This window comes from Pelecanus crispus, chromosome 8, assembly GCF_030463565.1.
Source record: "Pelecanus crispus isolate bPelCri1 chromosome 8, bPelCri1.pri, whole genome shotgun sequence".
Taxonomy (NCBI): domain Eukaryota; kingdom Metazoa; phylum Chordata; class Aves; order Pelecaniformes; family Pelecanidae; genus Pelecanus; species Pelecanus crispus.
In genome coordinates, this window is record NC_134650.1 from 37,751,907 (window position 1) to 37,767,402 (window position 15,496).

At 38.4% G+C, this 15,496-nt stretch overlaps 1 protein-coding gene across 1 annotated transcript in view; it reads right to left on the bottom strand.

Moving 5' to 3' along the window:
• The window catches only part of GARRE1 (granule associated Rac and RHOG effector 1), a 28,835-nt gene extending 13,808 nt beyond the window's left edge, over positions 1-15,027 (bottom strand). The window contains exons 1-6 of the mRNA XM_009481527.2: positions 14,533-15,027; positions 5,927-6,133; positions 3,472-3,612; positions 3,091-3,186; positions 2,802-2,963; positions 1,709-1,867 (exon numbers count right to left, since the gene is read on the bottom strand). Of these exons, the coding sequence (XP_009479802.2) occupies positions 1,709-1,867; positions 2,802-2,963; positions 3,091-3,186; positions 3,472-3,612; positions 5,927-6,133; positions 14,533-15,027 (1,260 nt within the window). The remainder of the gene's footprint in view (positions 1-1,708; positions 1,868-2,801; positions 2,964-3,090; positions 3,187-3,471; positions 3,613-5,926; positions 6,134-14,532) is intronic.
• Positions 15,028-15,496: the final 469 nt, after the last annotated feature.

Consider the following 15,496-nt stretch of genomic DNA (forward strand, 5'->3'; position numbering starts at 1 on the left):
ACAAACCCTGAAAGTCCCTTGAAAGGAAACGGTGGGAGGTGCAGCATCCTCCAAGGCATTCCTCATCTAGACACTCAGGAGCCAAGAACTCCTCCTGAGTTATGGCACACTCCCATAGGGCTGCTGAGAAACAGTGTCTTTCTTACCCTCATCTCCTGTACCTTGCTGCTGACTCTCAGCATCCTACCATGAACTATAAGACACAATCCCACTTAACCATATCCTTTTTTCTAGTTCTTCTTGTATTTATTAATATTTAGTACATATTTTCCTTGAAAACACCTAAGTAGAAATTTGATCAATCCTACTATTCCACAGTTGCTTTCTCTCCCTGCAAAGATACCACCTTCTTATGCCTCCCCATAAAACTTCCTTACACAAAGTGGCTAATGCACTACCATGTCCTATCCTGAAATCCCTGTACCACAGCGAAGTAAGGACTGATAGCAGTGCACTGCTATTACGATGCTGATACTCTGTCGCTTTGAGTTCAGGCCTTCTTTTCATGAAAAGTCAGTTCAATTCCAGTATGATTTAAACCTACTTCTCTAACAGATATTTAATATTAAGGGAATATCTAATATCTGGTATCTAGTATAAAAGGAATGCTAAAGCAGAAATATCTGACAAATTTATTATTTACAAATTACCATTCACTGTTATTGGACAGCCTATTAATGGTACCAAAAACCATATGGTTTAAGGAACTAGGACGGCAGATCAAGGTCCCTTAATCAGCTGTGTAATTTTTTTGAAAAATGTGATATTTACAAAGTATGTAGCAACATAGATCCTTTCATCAGAAATTACAGTTAGTTACAAAGTCCTGATGGCCCGCCATCACCTTGAACAAAAGGTTCAATATATGAATCAACAAGAAGCATTTAGCTCACTGTAGGTTAAAGATGGTTCAAAGAATATTTGACAGAAACTATCATAGGCCACAGTGTACCTTTATGCTTCTACTTTTTTCCTATCCTATTGCATTCTTGCCCCCATTTTATTTGTCCAGTCAAATGAAAACTCACAGCAGTCCAAAAAAACCTATGTGTCATGGATGAACACTTTATTAAAAGAAGAGCTTGCAGTAATTAGTTATGGCTGCACAAATGCATTTTCTTATCAGATTACGTTCTAAGCATCTATTTTTAGCAACTATTTAGATACTGTAAAATCCATGGGGTTTGTTTCTAAAGACGACATATGTCTACAGCAGGGTATTTAATTGCTCTGTCCTCTGTTGGAGATGTCAGGTAGCATTACTTGGTGGGGAGGACTTCCTGGTTTACGTTGGGCAGGAAACCCAGCCTCCATTCAAAGCAGAGACGAAATAAAAAAATGGTAGTTTTTAAAGCCAATCTGAGAGAAGGGGGGGAAGGGGTGCTTCTTTTTAACATGGTCATCTGTAGATGTGGAAATCTTTCTATTTCACTATGAATTAGAGGTTTCATTTCTTGTGTTCTCTCCAATAACAGAGACTACGAAGTACACAGTACATTCTCCTGTTCCTATCAGCTACAGATACCATCTACGAGCTTGCATTCTACAAGGATACGTTTTGCTCATAAATCACGTTAGCTGCAGCATTAAAAATGGAGAAACACTAAGACAGACACTGGAAATTAATTTCCAAACTCTAAAATACCTAGTTTCTCTTCAGGATGTTTAAGTAGCCCTTTTTTTGCTAAGCCTATTCATAGTCACTTACCAGTCCAGCTTGGCCAAATAACAATTGTACAGCAGTTTTGCAGGCTCCTCGCCAAGTGGAAGGGCAAACCTGATTTAGTACTTCAGTAACAGGAGAGTCATCCCGTGGTGTAAGTCCATTATGGCATCCAGCTTCCTTAATCAACTGCAGCATTGTGTGCTGAAAACAATCATAAAAACTTTGTCATACAAAACACGTGATTCAGAAACGTTAACACGAATGCTTCCATATGTCTTTATCATTGTCCTACACGTTTTTCAAACAACTATAATGTCTGCTACCTCTGAACAGTCTTGTATAACTAGAAGAGCTCAGCTGCAGAACAGAAAAGTGGAAGACCGTCTCTGCTATTTGGAACACACTACTCCTCCAAAATCATAAACAGTATTTTTGCTTATATTCTTGCAAAACAGTTTAATCAAAACTACAAAAAGCACTGCAAAGGCAACAGAAAAGCAGCATTTTGAGCTGATTGTTTCAACTCTTTCCAGAGCAAGGAACTGGGCTTATCTAAAAATAAAGTGAAAATGCTGATTAAAATTGCCCAAATTACTTCCAAATGGGCACCTTTTCCATTCTTTTATACCAAAAATACAATTAAGTACTCCGTAATTTTAAATTATTTTTTGAAATTGATTAAAGTTTGTAAGAAGACAGTAACAGGAGCTTTGTTACAAAATATTTTTTCAAGTACCTTCCTTAGCACTAGGCTGAGCGAGACTTATTTTGGCACCCAAGAAGATAAAAGCTCTGAAGTGCATCACCTGGCTGGGACATGTATAAGGGCTCACTTTCCTCTGCACTTCTTGAGACCTGACCCACCTATTTTCAAAAAGTTCATAGAAGCTTCATTACCTCTTATGCTTCTCTCAGATTGGACTGAATTTGCCCAGGTGGTTAAAACGTTATCAGAAGCAGGCATGGACCTACAATGTTATCAACATCTTGTTTCCACAGGAAGCCAGGCTAAAAGTATGCACTTTTAAATACAAGTTTGGCACTGAGCTTCTACTGCAGTTGTTCTCTGAATTTTAAGGAGTTCTACTCTTTTGCTCCTCCCCTCCCCTCCTGTGGTTAGATTCAGGGTTATTACCGTTTTCAGCTTCAGGTTTTCTGCTGCAGACTCATTAAAGGATATTCCTTTCAGAAAATGCGATCCTATCTGAACAGGTACAGTGGGCAGTTCACACTGAATCGGCTGAGGTGGAGTCTGTCTCCTTCCTGTTTGCTGGGCTTCAGCTTCACTGCAACAGCCCTGAAATACAAAAGAACAGATCAATTAGAAAAAACGAAGACATTGGAAAATCCTAGTATGAGTCAATTTTTTAAATAGTTATTTTCAAGGTGAGGAGGGATGAGAGAGCAGGTTTAGCAGATCCTACCTGAAGACTTGCTTCAATAGCTTTTGGGTTCAAGTGGAAGCCAGCCTTCATTGCATATTCACAATGGCCTAAACTCTCCAAAGCCACTTTGTAAGCCTGACATTAAACAAAGAGTTGAGATAGCACAGGCATATCAGCAAGTAAGCAAGCATGCAGTCATTGTGTCTGTATACATATATAAGAATTGTTACATGGATGTACCCTACTCCGTTCTACAGCATACGCACATTTATCATGTAAGATTCCAATATTGTAATTCTCAAATACTTCATGGCTGCCTGTGGTATATATTTCTGCAGTAATATACTCCTTCCCTATTTCATACCTTGGCCCACTGACTGTACTACATGCACATGAAAGCAGCAGACTTTAAAAACTCACCTGCAAAGCACTGTCAATTTTCATGTTTAGCTCTTTGAGCTGATGTTCAGGGATTGCCACACTCTGTGAGCAGAAAAGTTGCTGAACTTCAATTCCTGCCAAACATCCATCACAGCCTCTTTCTCGCAGTCGAGATGTGGCCTGTAATGTAAAATAAAAATCCAGGGTAAAGAGGTTCAACATTAAACCAGGTCAAGCTTAATTAAATTAAAAAAAAAAAAAAAAAGGGGGGGGGGGGGGAACCCCCACAGAGTTTAAAACATTATAAAGGAGACGAGAAGCAGCACCTGGTGGAAAGGATCTGGAAGAGGTTATTTATTATAACTTACTAAACCTCTTCTGCTGCTTTGAAAGTACAAATCTCACATAATTTGTATGGCATATAGGTGTTGGCTAACAAGTTAATTCAACATTGTTTGCTGTTACTATTTCAGCTCCTCCTCAGGACTAAGGATCCTGTTACACAGGCCACATGATGACTGTAGTTACCAGAGGACAGCCTTACAACTTCAACATAAAGGGTATTACTTGCCACAGAAACAGAAGATACATTTAATCATGTGTACAAATACTCCTGTGTACATAAGATATATTTTATAAAATTAAGGGTGTGGTGCAATTTCAGAAGAGTCACACAAGAACAACTTAGCACAGCAAGAGAATAACTTTATGATTTTGAAAAGCAAGAAATATGAAAAGCCAAATATCTAGTTTAACTGTAAAATCTTACACTACTGAGCAGGGTAAAACAAACAGAAAGCTACTCTCAACTGCATTTAAGGCCTCAGATACGGCTTATTTTTCAGTCTAGGAAGGAGTCTTGCTCTAAAGCAGGATGTCCGAATTGGGGATTTTTGGTACTACAGCCAATAGACAGACACATTGCTCACTTCATCAACACATACAGAATTGCAGAATTTACCAAGTAAATATCTTAAAAAGTAAAAATAGTTTTGAGCTACTGATAAAGCATCATCATAAACTTTCTTCTGAACTAGCAGTGTATTCTCCTGGCAAAGAAGCTGATTTTATATGGAAATAATGGATTGCCTTCCACTCTACAAAGTAAAAATTTGGGAAGATTTCAGTATTTCAGATTAGTTATTTTAGTCAATCATATAAATTGAGAAGTTTCTTCTATTATTATTCTGGAACTAGGGAGAATCTGTATTTTTCTCTTCTCCTCCCCATGTATGTTTAATAAAGGATTTTATTAGTGTAACACTTGTACTAACTCTATTTTGAAATACAGGCTTTATTAACAGAAATAGCTGAAGTGGGTTGTTAAGGAGGTAAAAAAAGAAAGTTAAGGTCCCAGATTCTGCAAACCCAAGTTTAATTTTAACCACATTTTAAACAAACTTGACAGCAACTGCAGGTCACTTCTAGAAATACTGACACAGTTTTAAGGAACTAAGTATATTAAACATAAAATTAACTATTTTTATGCAAAAGGAGTAAAGCTATACCAGGATTATACCTGTTATGATTATCTGTAATACACCTAAAGCTTTATCCAGTGAAATAAATTTATGCTGTGGTAAAAATTACAAATAATTCCTCTGCATTCATAGTTCTAAAGGAAACTTATTTGCTTTCATATACCTCGCAGATGTCAGTTGATAAATGGAAACCTTGACAAGATTTCCAGTCAAAGATGATTAACAAGCCTGTGTGGGCTGCCAAATTAGACTTCAAAAGCACATGCTCCAAATTACTTGAATTTAAGGAAACCATGCACTCAGTGTCTGAATCCATTTTGATCTATGTCTGCAGACTTCAGTAGTGCAAGGGAAAGCAGAAAAGCTCATAAAATTAATTTTCTTTGTAAAGTACTTTTTTTGGGCAGGAAAAGTAAGGATTCCACAGATGGCAAGTGTTTGTGAAAATACAAGTCCAGAGAGTGGTACATTTAAGTAATACTATTAACATTCCAACAATTGATGGATCAAGCAACAGCAAGCTTAACAGCATGAAGACAAGAGTTGAAAGTTACCATAAAGATTTTTAAGTATAAAATAGAATCCATGCTCAAAATTTAAGAGAAATAGACATTATCTAAGTTATTTTTCATCAAGATTTTGCTGTTTTTGCAAAGACTTGTTGTACGTGGTTTTTTTTTTAATTCCCTCTGTCTGCCAAACCACATTTGAACATTGTTAATTCATTACTAATAAAAAAAAGCTGCACATAAGGAGTGCACACAGTAGAAACAATCATATTGCAAAGAAAACTTTAGACAGGTCAAATATAGTATAATCACCCTATAGGTAAAACAAGTTTTAGCATCTGAAACTAACTGCTAACTGTACCATGTTCCCCCTCTTCAAATGTAGCACGTCTTTAAAATTGGAGATTTTCTTCCTTTATTAGGGCATCCACCCTGAATTTAGGTTTCATTAAATATAACTGCCATTTCACTAAATATATCACTACAGCAAGACGACCCCCGTACCTCCGCTGCTCCTCTCCATGATCTTACTGCATCTTCTAGCTCATTTGTGGGGCTTAAATTGGAGGCTCCAGCCCCACTAACATTCTTTCTCTCCTGAGCTACAGCTTCAGCAAAGCAAGAGTGTGCCACTGGCTGGACCTTCTGCAAAGCTTGCGACAGGAACTGAAAGTGGACCTGCATCACCGTCAAGAAACATCGCCCAAGTACCTGCAGGAGAAGAAACAAACCAGTTTCAAGCAAATAAAAGGTTTCATGGAAGTGTCCCTTCCTCCTTTTTGTTCAGTGTTTGGGGTGAGGAACTAAGTTAAACTTGGATCTTTTATTATTAAAGTAATGCTTCAGATCATAAGTAACACATGGTATTTAACCATTTACTTAAATAAGGTAAACTGAGTGAGTGTTGGTTTCTATGAATTAAGGGAAGATCAGACTGATACCACATAATTTTTACTTCTGCACTCAAGTTATGGTTATTTGAAGAATGAAAAGCTTGTTAAGTTACTTAGCTATATCAAGCATGTGAAACAATACAAAAACGGGAGTAGCATATTATCACAAGGACAAAGTCAACAGCAAAACCCACTTGCACATAGACCTAGCTGAATTTATGCTAAAAAACCTGAAAATAAACAAAAAATGTGAATAATTTTAAAACATCATCATAAAAATCAGTGAAGTTTAATCCAGCCGTTTATCTTCCAAGCAGAGCAATAACTGGTAATAAGCCTGAAGAACATTTTGCCACATAAAACAGTGGCAACACAGTGCCATTTTTAGAATGTAAGAGTCACTGCAGAATGCACGCACAAAGCTGCAGCCCTATCACTTGCATTGTCTGACAGGAACTGATAATGCTGGCACAAATCTTCTCTTCAGGATATATTCTCTGAAATGGGTCATGCAATACTCACTCAGAAAGCCCGAGGAAAGGCAGGGAAGCGAAGGGCTGCCGGTCCCTCCCCGTGCTCACTGAGCTGAGGGCAGCACCAGCATCGTGCTGGGGAAGGCGCGCCCACCCCTGCCAGCCGGAGCTGGGCTCCGCATCCTGGACCTCTGCCTCCTGTGCGTTTCCATTCCCCATTTATCTCCCTCTCTCATACCAATGCTAATGACAATTATGAGCAAAGACAGACATACGCCTCCATTACTACAAGCAAAACAAAACAGGTCACACAAACTGAGTACTTAGGTTCAGCCACCACATGTAGAAGATGGAGAGGACTGCAGCCATCCAGAAGGACAACCTGGAGAGCAACGCAGCAGACAGGAGCGCTCTGTCTACCTTCAGCGCCGTGCTCTCCTAAGCGGACAAAAGCTTACAACAAAGCATAACTAGAATGCAGCAGAGAAGCCAGTATTTGCCAAATTACTGTAGAAACTATTTAAAAGCTATTCAAAGTGTTTTGTTTCATTTACAGAGTTTATCAGACAAAGTGGTTTAAAATGTATATTTGACTTTGATTTATTAAAAAAGACTCAACTTGAATTCCATTTTAGGAATAATTCATAAAATACACAGATAATGTACAAAGCCATCGTGCCTTGGAGCAAATAAATCATCTGGCTTATTTTCAGCTACATTCTTCTGCAATAAAAATATTCAGACACAATGATCTTACTGGCAAGACTCTGTAGTCACACGAACAGTTTATATGCATTAACTATCTACTTCAGAAGAACCAGTGGTGGCAATGCTTTTTTCCATTGCATCCGGACTCCTTTTGACATTCCATTCTGGTTCAATCACTTCCCTTCTTTGTACAAGGCATAAAATTAAACATTTTTGGTACTTTGACTGACCTCTGAAAGTGGAGTTTGCCTTATTAAAAAGGCAGTCAGCAAATGATAAAATGAATGAAACTCCAACTTTCCTGGCTATGAGATTAGAAATATTTATAAGAAAACTGCAGGAAAAGACAACTGGAGGTCTGAATATTTGTGTGTATTAAGAAAGCAGTTCTCAGGGGAAGAAGAAACTAGGACTCATTAGGAATTTCAAGCCGATTAAGTTTCAAAGAATATTTAAGGTACAGAGGTTGAAGTTTTCCCTGCCTGGGAATAATGCTCAAAATAAACAAATGATTTAGTTTTTAAGTGGCAGCACACAACATTCCTAGTATAATTTACAGTGTTAAACAGTAAAGATAAATAGTAACATCTGCTTTACTGACTTCTATTTTGTTTGAAAAATAATCTATTTCAGTCTTCCTCAGAAATGGGTAAAGCTGGTTTTAACTGCTTAAATAAAATCCAAGTGGTGGAGGACTTTTGCACTGTTAAACGCTCACTGCAGATGCCAAACTCACTTTGCTTTAGAGCTCACTTCTTGAGCTGAATCTGTCTTAACTGTGGGAAAGAAGTACGACCGCCACCAGTTTAACAAATACAGCCAGGGTTGGCCAGCAGTAACCAAAGTGTGTAAAGCCATATACTAAATCTCTGTTGCGGAATCTGCAGAACAATATTAGCATATGGATGTGGTTTTTTCCACAGTTAGACACACCACCATCTCTTTTTTGAGTTTATTTTCCCTGCTTTCCCATGCAGAATTGTTTGACTCAGGATCCTGCTTTAGACCATAATAAGAACAAACTAACACCTAGAATACTACTACGTAGTAATCAGAGACGAACTGGATTCATCATGGGTGTCAACCGGTAAATTTTTCTTAGTGGTGGTGGTGTTTTCTTAAACCATTTCTTGGAATCATTTATATTGCATACATGATGAGGTCTTCAGCTTGTCCCAAGACATACAGCTCCAGCACCTTGACTTTCCTAACCCATTACCAGGTAGGACAGCTATCTATCTCAGCAGCCGAATAACCTTACCTAAAGGAATCTGTCTTTCCGTTTAGGCAGTTGGAAGCAATGGGACTTTTGGGGGAGGTCTCGCTTCAGACTTGCTTGTCTCTGAAACAGGTGACGAGTTTAGTCAAACTGGTTACATACAAACAGGAGCATCAGGTGGAGATGCAGTACTAGGTTACTCTGTCCAATATTATCCTCCTAATGGGGGCACACAATCAATTTTGGAATAGTTTGTTGGACAAAGCGCACACATAAAATTGCCAGATTTCATTGCTAAACAGTGATGACACAAATTCCCTGGCAAGCAAATCCTATAAAACAGATTCTTTAAAACAGAATACTACCACTAATAAAGTTAGCACATAACCAGTATCAGTCTTCTAAACTTGATACAAACACTGACCTGCAGTTCCAAGTACCATTTTATGCAGGAGAAGTTCTTCCCCCCCCCCCCCCGCCATTTCCCTAAACAAACAAAACCCTCAAAAAAACCGTAACACCACAACACACTTATTCAGTGGTTTCCTACTACCCTCATTTCCCTTAACAGAGTTCTTAATGGCTCTGGTAACGACAAGCCCTGTGCACAACCTGTCTACCCAATGAAAAGACCAGATTAAAATAGCAATATAATGCAGTTAACAATGAGGTATTACTCAAACTGGTGTACCAGGTTATGAGATAACCCCCTTCCCCACCTATTACTGAAAGCAGGCAGGATGTTACTCATTTTTACTATGTAGCAATGCCCTGCAGTTCAGAAGAGTGATCTCATGACCAAAACACCTCTAAGGGAAGACACAATCCTGGCTCATTGAAAAAGAGTTACCTACAAGATAAACTAGATTCCAGCAGGTGTTGCACCTTTACATCTACAGTACTAGGAGACACAGGCAACCTAACAGACTCATTTCTGCTAACAGTCAACCTAAAAGCCCAGTAGTGATAATCTGACACTGACAGCTACTAAAATGCTAACTATAATTTAGCAAAAAAGTATTTAAGTGTTAAGCCTTTCAAAAATAAAAAGCCGCCATTAAAACATAATTCAAAGTATTTCTAAAGACAATGCTAGAAGATCTGAGAGAAGATCATGAGATTACAGACCAAGACAAGAGTACACTATCATTCCAGCAAGCCATAGCATTTTCTACTGATTTGAAGTGGCTTTTTGCTACTAACAATTCCTCAACTCAGAAGTCTGAAGCCAATCCCTGCAAATCACAGGAAAGGTAATATTTTTTTTTAAAAAAAAAAAAATTAAATTGGGCTTTACAATGTTGCTAAGGAAAGCCTACATTTTATATTTACTCAGACATTTTTGTCCTGCAAGCTTCTTGTTCAAAAATCATCAGTTATTTTATACACATAAAAGCCAAAAATTATCTCCCTTTAATACAAAGTAGAGCATCCAAGCAAATATCCTGTGCCCATTCATGCTTCCCTTTTGTTGAGGAAGGCAACATGTACATCTCTGTCATTACTACCATTTTTAAGACAATACACAAGCTCCGTGTAAGTAAAACAAGATTCATTCTTCATATTTTGCAGTACTGAGGCTGCTGCAAAGCTTCACAAAAGATGAGGAAATACACAAACATTTTTCCAGTCTCTATGTTTTTCCCCCCACAGGATTTCCTTCAACACTTTTATTAACAGAAATACAGTTTTACTGCATTCTTTCAGCTTACAAAACTTTAACAACAGATCTGGAAAACTTAACATAAAACACACTCTCGTTCCCCCTGATTTCCAAGCTGTTCCTCACCCATACAGGCTCAAAACACCTGAGAATTCAAAGTGTTTTGAAAGGGGAAAAGGAAAGGCAGAAAATAAAAATCAGCATTTGCATTTCTGAAATTAAGAAACCTTGGGAAACTCCATCTGTCACCAACACTTTGATCAAGAGAATTCACCTTCTTACACATCTTGGCAGGCAGCTGTGAACTAGCAAGTTCTGTTCTGCTAAAAAAAAAAAACCTAATAAATAAATTAAAAACCTCACCCACTGCTGCTACAGTCCAGGCTGCACAACCTTTTTTAGTCCAAATCCAAGTCAGCATATGTTTATCAGGACTTGATGTTTTCTTGATATTGCCTTCCCTGGGGGTTAGAGCCCACTACACTAAATAAAAAGGTGTGGCACCTCAGAAAAACTATACAACTCTGAAATTTCAAAGCCAAACCTGCACTGCTTATATTTCTCATTCTTCCTCAAAACGTAAAGTACATTTTTCTTAGCTGGGCTCATGCATAGAAAAAGCCTCATTCTCATGCTGTCCTCATGAATTTGGGGTTCCGTCCTCCCACCCCACCATGAATTTCAACTCAAATAAGAGGCTTTACCTCTTCATAGAATATTGCTGAGCTGCCACTCAGGCATTCAACCATCTCTCAATTCTTTCTCAGACAGAGCTGTAAGTTCTTTCAGTCATCTACTAGAGAAGCTGCAGAAGCAACTTCAGGTATCGCTGTATTTCCCCCCTTGTATTTTCCAAGTAAAGAATTACACTGCCTCTCACGCTCTTTTCCCCTCATTTCCCCTGGTCAGTAAACTCTGATGAAGTCAAGCAAGCTCTTTATATTTTTCTGCTTCCATTGTGAGGTTTTTTAATCCTGCTGGTAGTTTTATGAAATGTTAACTTTTCTACAGATCGGGGTGGGGCAGGAGGAACCACTACACCTCTTTTTTTTTTTTAGTTAGAAGTTCAGCATAAATAGCTCAGTCTTCAAATCACAGAAAAGCAGAGTATGAGAGGCTGTCAAAAGGTCATCCTACCATCCCAAGCAAGGAGCAATTTCACCTGGGTCAGTTTTGCTAGATGCAGGTTTAACCTGTCCTGCGAGTTCTTCATGATGGAGGCTCCCTACCTTTTGTAGCAATCCATGTCACTGCTTCACTAACATTACAAAGTATTTCCACAACACCTAATACGAATCTTCCCTTCTGAAACATAAGTTCATTACTACTTCCTCCACCTTCCATGGACACGAAGAACAGAACACTGCCATGTCTTCTGGCAGCTTCTTACATACCTGAAGAATTCTGATTTTCCTTCTTAGTCTTCTCTTCTGTAGATTCTGTCTTTTCAATTTGTCCTCTGAAATCCTATTTCCTGGATGTCTGATTACTCTTGCTACTCTCGTCTGGTGTCTCTCCAGTTACTCACTACTTCTCTAAGTGCAACAGCAGCGGTGCGTGGGTGCACTGTTGTGTTTAAGGCCATAATAACCAAAGTGAAGAGAGCTGAATGCTTATTTCATAGTTCTTGCAGGTTACAGTCGTGTTAAATACATGACAACTGCCTCTTCGTGCAACAGCAACAACATTGATTTATTATTTGCAACCGCACAACACTGACTCCTACTCAACATACGACTAGCACAAGCCCTAGAACTGTTCTTCAGAACTGCTGCTCAGTAGGCTCCACTTCTGGGACTGAAAATTTCCATTTAAATTTCCATTGTAACATTCAGTTTTCCCCTCTGAATTCCATGCCAACTGGAAAACTCAAGACTATTTTTAGTTCAGCAGATCTTCCAGCATACTTATATCATGTACTTTTCAAGTCACCTACAAACTTAAACATATTCTCTGTAATGACCCTTGCCAAGGTCCATTTCGACAGTGAGCAACTGATAATCGCTTCCTGGGCACAATCACCCAACTAGCTTGCCTATATACTTAAGTCATCTAAGCCATGCTCCATGTCAGACTTATAAAATAACTATGTGAGTCAGTGTCAAATCCTTAAATTTTGCTGGTTCTTAAGCAAAAGCAGAACACAATACTTGTCTCATTATGCAAAAGTTCCCATAAACCTTGCATATTGACTTTTTTTAAAGCTATGTGCAAGATGCAGTTTTAATTAAGAAAAGTATGACAAGTGGTCCATTTCCATGAAATATGCCTCATGGCATAGAAACCCAAGCGATCCAGCTGTTTTGCCTGCATTCTCTTTACATTTGTTCCTACTGTAAAGCTGCCTAGTGAAGAGAGCACTGCAGGTGCACATGGCGCTCAGGAACAAGGGTTAGGTCTATACAGGTAAAGCAGGGACCAAAGCAAGTTTCTCTACCTTTGCTTTAAGCTGGCAGGACATGCAAACAATGCAAACAAACTTATGCAAACAGTGCTTTGCTTTTGCTCCTGAACTCCACTTGCTGCTGAAGCAGCACTCTCCCCACACAGTCTGTGGGGCAGGGTATGAATTAGCACCTAGAATTGCTTGACTAGGTTATAAAAGTAGTACACAGACAGTTGCCAACACTTTGCAAGACAGTTTCAAAGTCCACAAAAAACCCCTAGAAGACAGGTAGTGAGTGGTTCGTATGGTTTTGCCTTTAATTAAAAAAAGTCTTTCAGCACAGGTATTATCGAGGTCTTTAATTACATAAATTCACAACGATTTTTAAATTTAAAAAAGAGAAGGTATTTTTTTCCTACAACCTTAGCTGAACATAGTGATGTTATTAGATTGTTTTCAAAAATACCAGTCTGCAGAAGAAATTTATAACAAACGTAGCCAATCTTACTTCATTCTATACTAGGTATACAACACTGAAAACTGTCGGTCATATTTCTCACTACAATTATGTACTACAAACAGCATTCTACTTAACTACTTCATCCTAAGTTGTGCAGTTATAGAAAGCAGATAATGCTTGATAAGCATGTGTGTATAGCATAGCATTCATCCTTACAAAGTTACCTGAAATATAAATCAAAAATAAGAGAACTCAAAAATAAGTTTTCCACTCAGGATGGAATTCTGTAGGAATAACTTTGCAAAGGCTGCTGTAAAGAACTATGTCAAACACAAGGAACTACTTAAAACACCCGGGATTCACACATGACTATCACTTAACACTGCCTGTTACATAACTAAGACATTTACTACAGGAGAAATAAACAAAAATACCCAGCCAGGCATGATGACAGTTGAGGAACCTCTGTTAACATCAAAACCTCTTAATTCTGACCATTGGGTACTCGCTGCCAGCTTATAGAAATTATAGCAAAGTCCTGACAAATTTTTAAAGCACGACTCTCTTGTGCTCGCATGGTATTTTCCTTTTAAGCACAACAGCTCAAAAAGACAAAAAGTGTTTTGAAAAGTGATAAAACGTTTGTTTTACAGAGATTTTGATCATTAGCCAACTAATACACAGTTTTACACAAACACCGATAACAATACACCACTCCCAAGTGTTCAGGTTTTCCTCAGAATGGATAATACTAAGGAAAGTATCAGTTAATTTAGAATATGATGGCTTAATATCATTAGAAATGTTAGCTAACATGAACCAGAAAATTGTTTAAAACTTTTATTTAGTTGGTTTGGAGGGGCAGGGTGTTGGGCATTTTTTGTTTTGCATTATTATTTTTAAACTAAGCATGGTTTCCCCAAAGAAGAAAGAGGTTCTTGGATTGCTGGTTGTAAGTTTAAATCATACAAAAGATTACCATTTAGAATTATATAGGTAGTACAATTTAATTATAACTCATCTTTCTTATTCCATGAAATCTTTAAATAGAGTACAAGTTCTTATACAAAAATACGTACCAAATACCTAATTCAACACAGCTGGAAGTCAGGGACAGAAAATGACAAAACTTTTGAGAAGCAAGCATAAAAAAAAAAAATGAAGAGTTACTCTTTTTACCAGCATTGCCCACAAATACAAAGTAAAGCAGAGAGAACTTTTGGCATAGAAGTGATTCTGAAGAGAAGTCCAATTAAGAAGGAATGAAACACATTCACGTGCAAAACAGTATCCCCCAAGGTAACTTACCTCAATGTCTTGTAGGCTGAACTCTTTTTGATCTTTAAAGTTTGCAGCTCCTGCACTCAGTTCCATCAGCATTTTTGCTATTTCTGGTTTTATTGCTGCTGTGAGTCGACTCGCTGCTTCCATGACATGTTCCTGCACGTCTTTCAGTTGCATAGCTGCCTTAGAATAGTGCGAGTTCCTAAATACACTGCTGAAAAGGTCTGTAAGGAAAGTGCTCGTACGGCAAAACACGTTGAGTGCATCCAGATATTTGGAGATTCCCTGCTGGATGTCTGCGATCGGAGTAGTGTGGGACACAGGGTGGTTGCAGCTGCCCGCAGCAGCTGAGGAGACCAAAGGGGATGCTGGGGTTGTAGATGCCAGCGGTGCGCTCAGGGTCCTGCCTAGCTCAGGCATTTGATACTGCTGGTGTTGCTGCACTTTTTGCTTGGACCCGCCAAGCAAAAAGCGCCGCTTATAGTCCATTTTGCTTTCTTGTGCACTACAGCAATACATAAGTGAGTGCTTGTCCAAAGATTTCTTGAATTAACAATCACTTGTCAAATTCCTTCCTCAAATATATAGTTATGTACAGTAACAGTGGAGGACTGTGTACATAGGTTTCACAAAAGGCATTTCAAAAAGGCAAGCGTCTGTATAATCTGTATCAGCAGTGAGAAAGGCAGCAGATTTGCTGACTTCGTATTTTCAGTGTTCAGTGCAGCCCTGCTGCAGTTATAAACTGTACTCAAAAAGCAAGCCGAAGTATCTTAATAATGCTCTTGTCTCTTGTTTGGTATTCCACTCTGCACACAGAAAAGCAATGCTAGAGCAGAGAAGTTATCGCCTACGGTTTCTTCATGAGCATATTATTGTCACTTGCTGTTAAGTCTACAAAAGTTATTTTTGTCAACGCAAATAATAGTTTTAGAAGCAATACCTTAATACAATTTTCCCATTAGTAATAAACAGGAAAAGTGGAGCA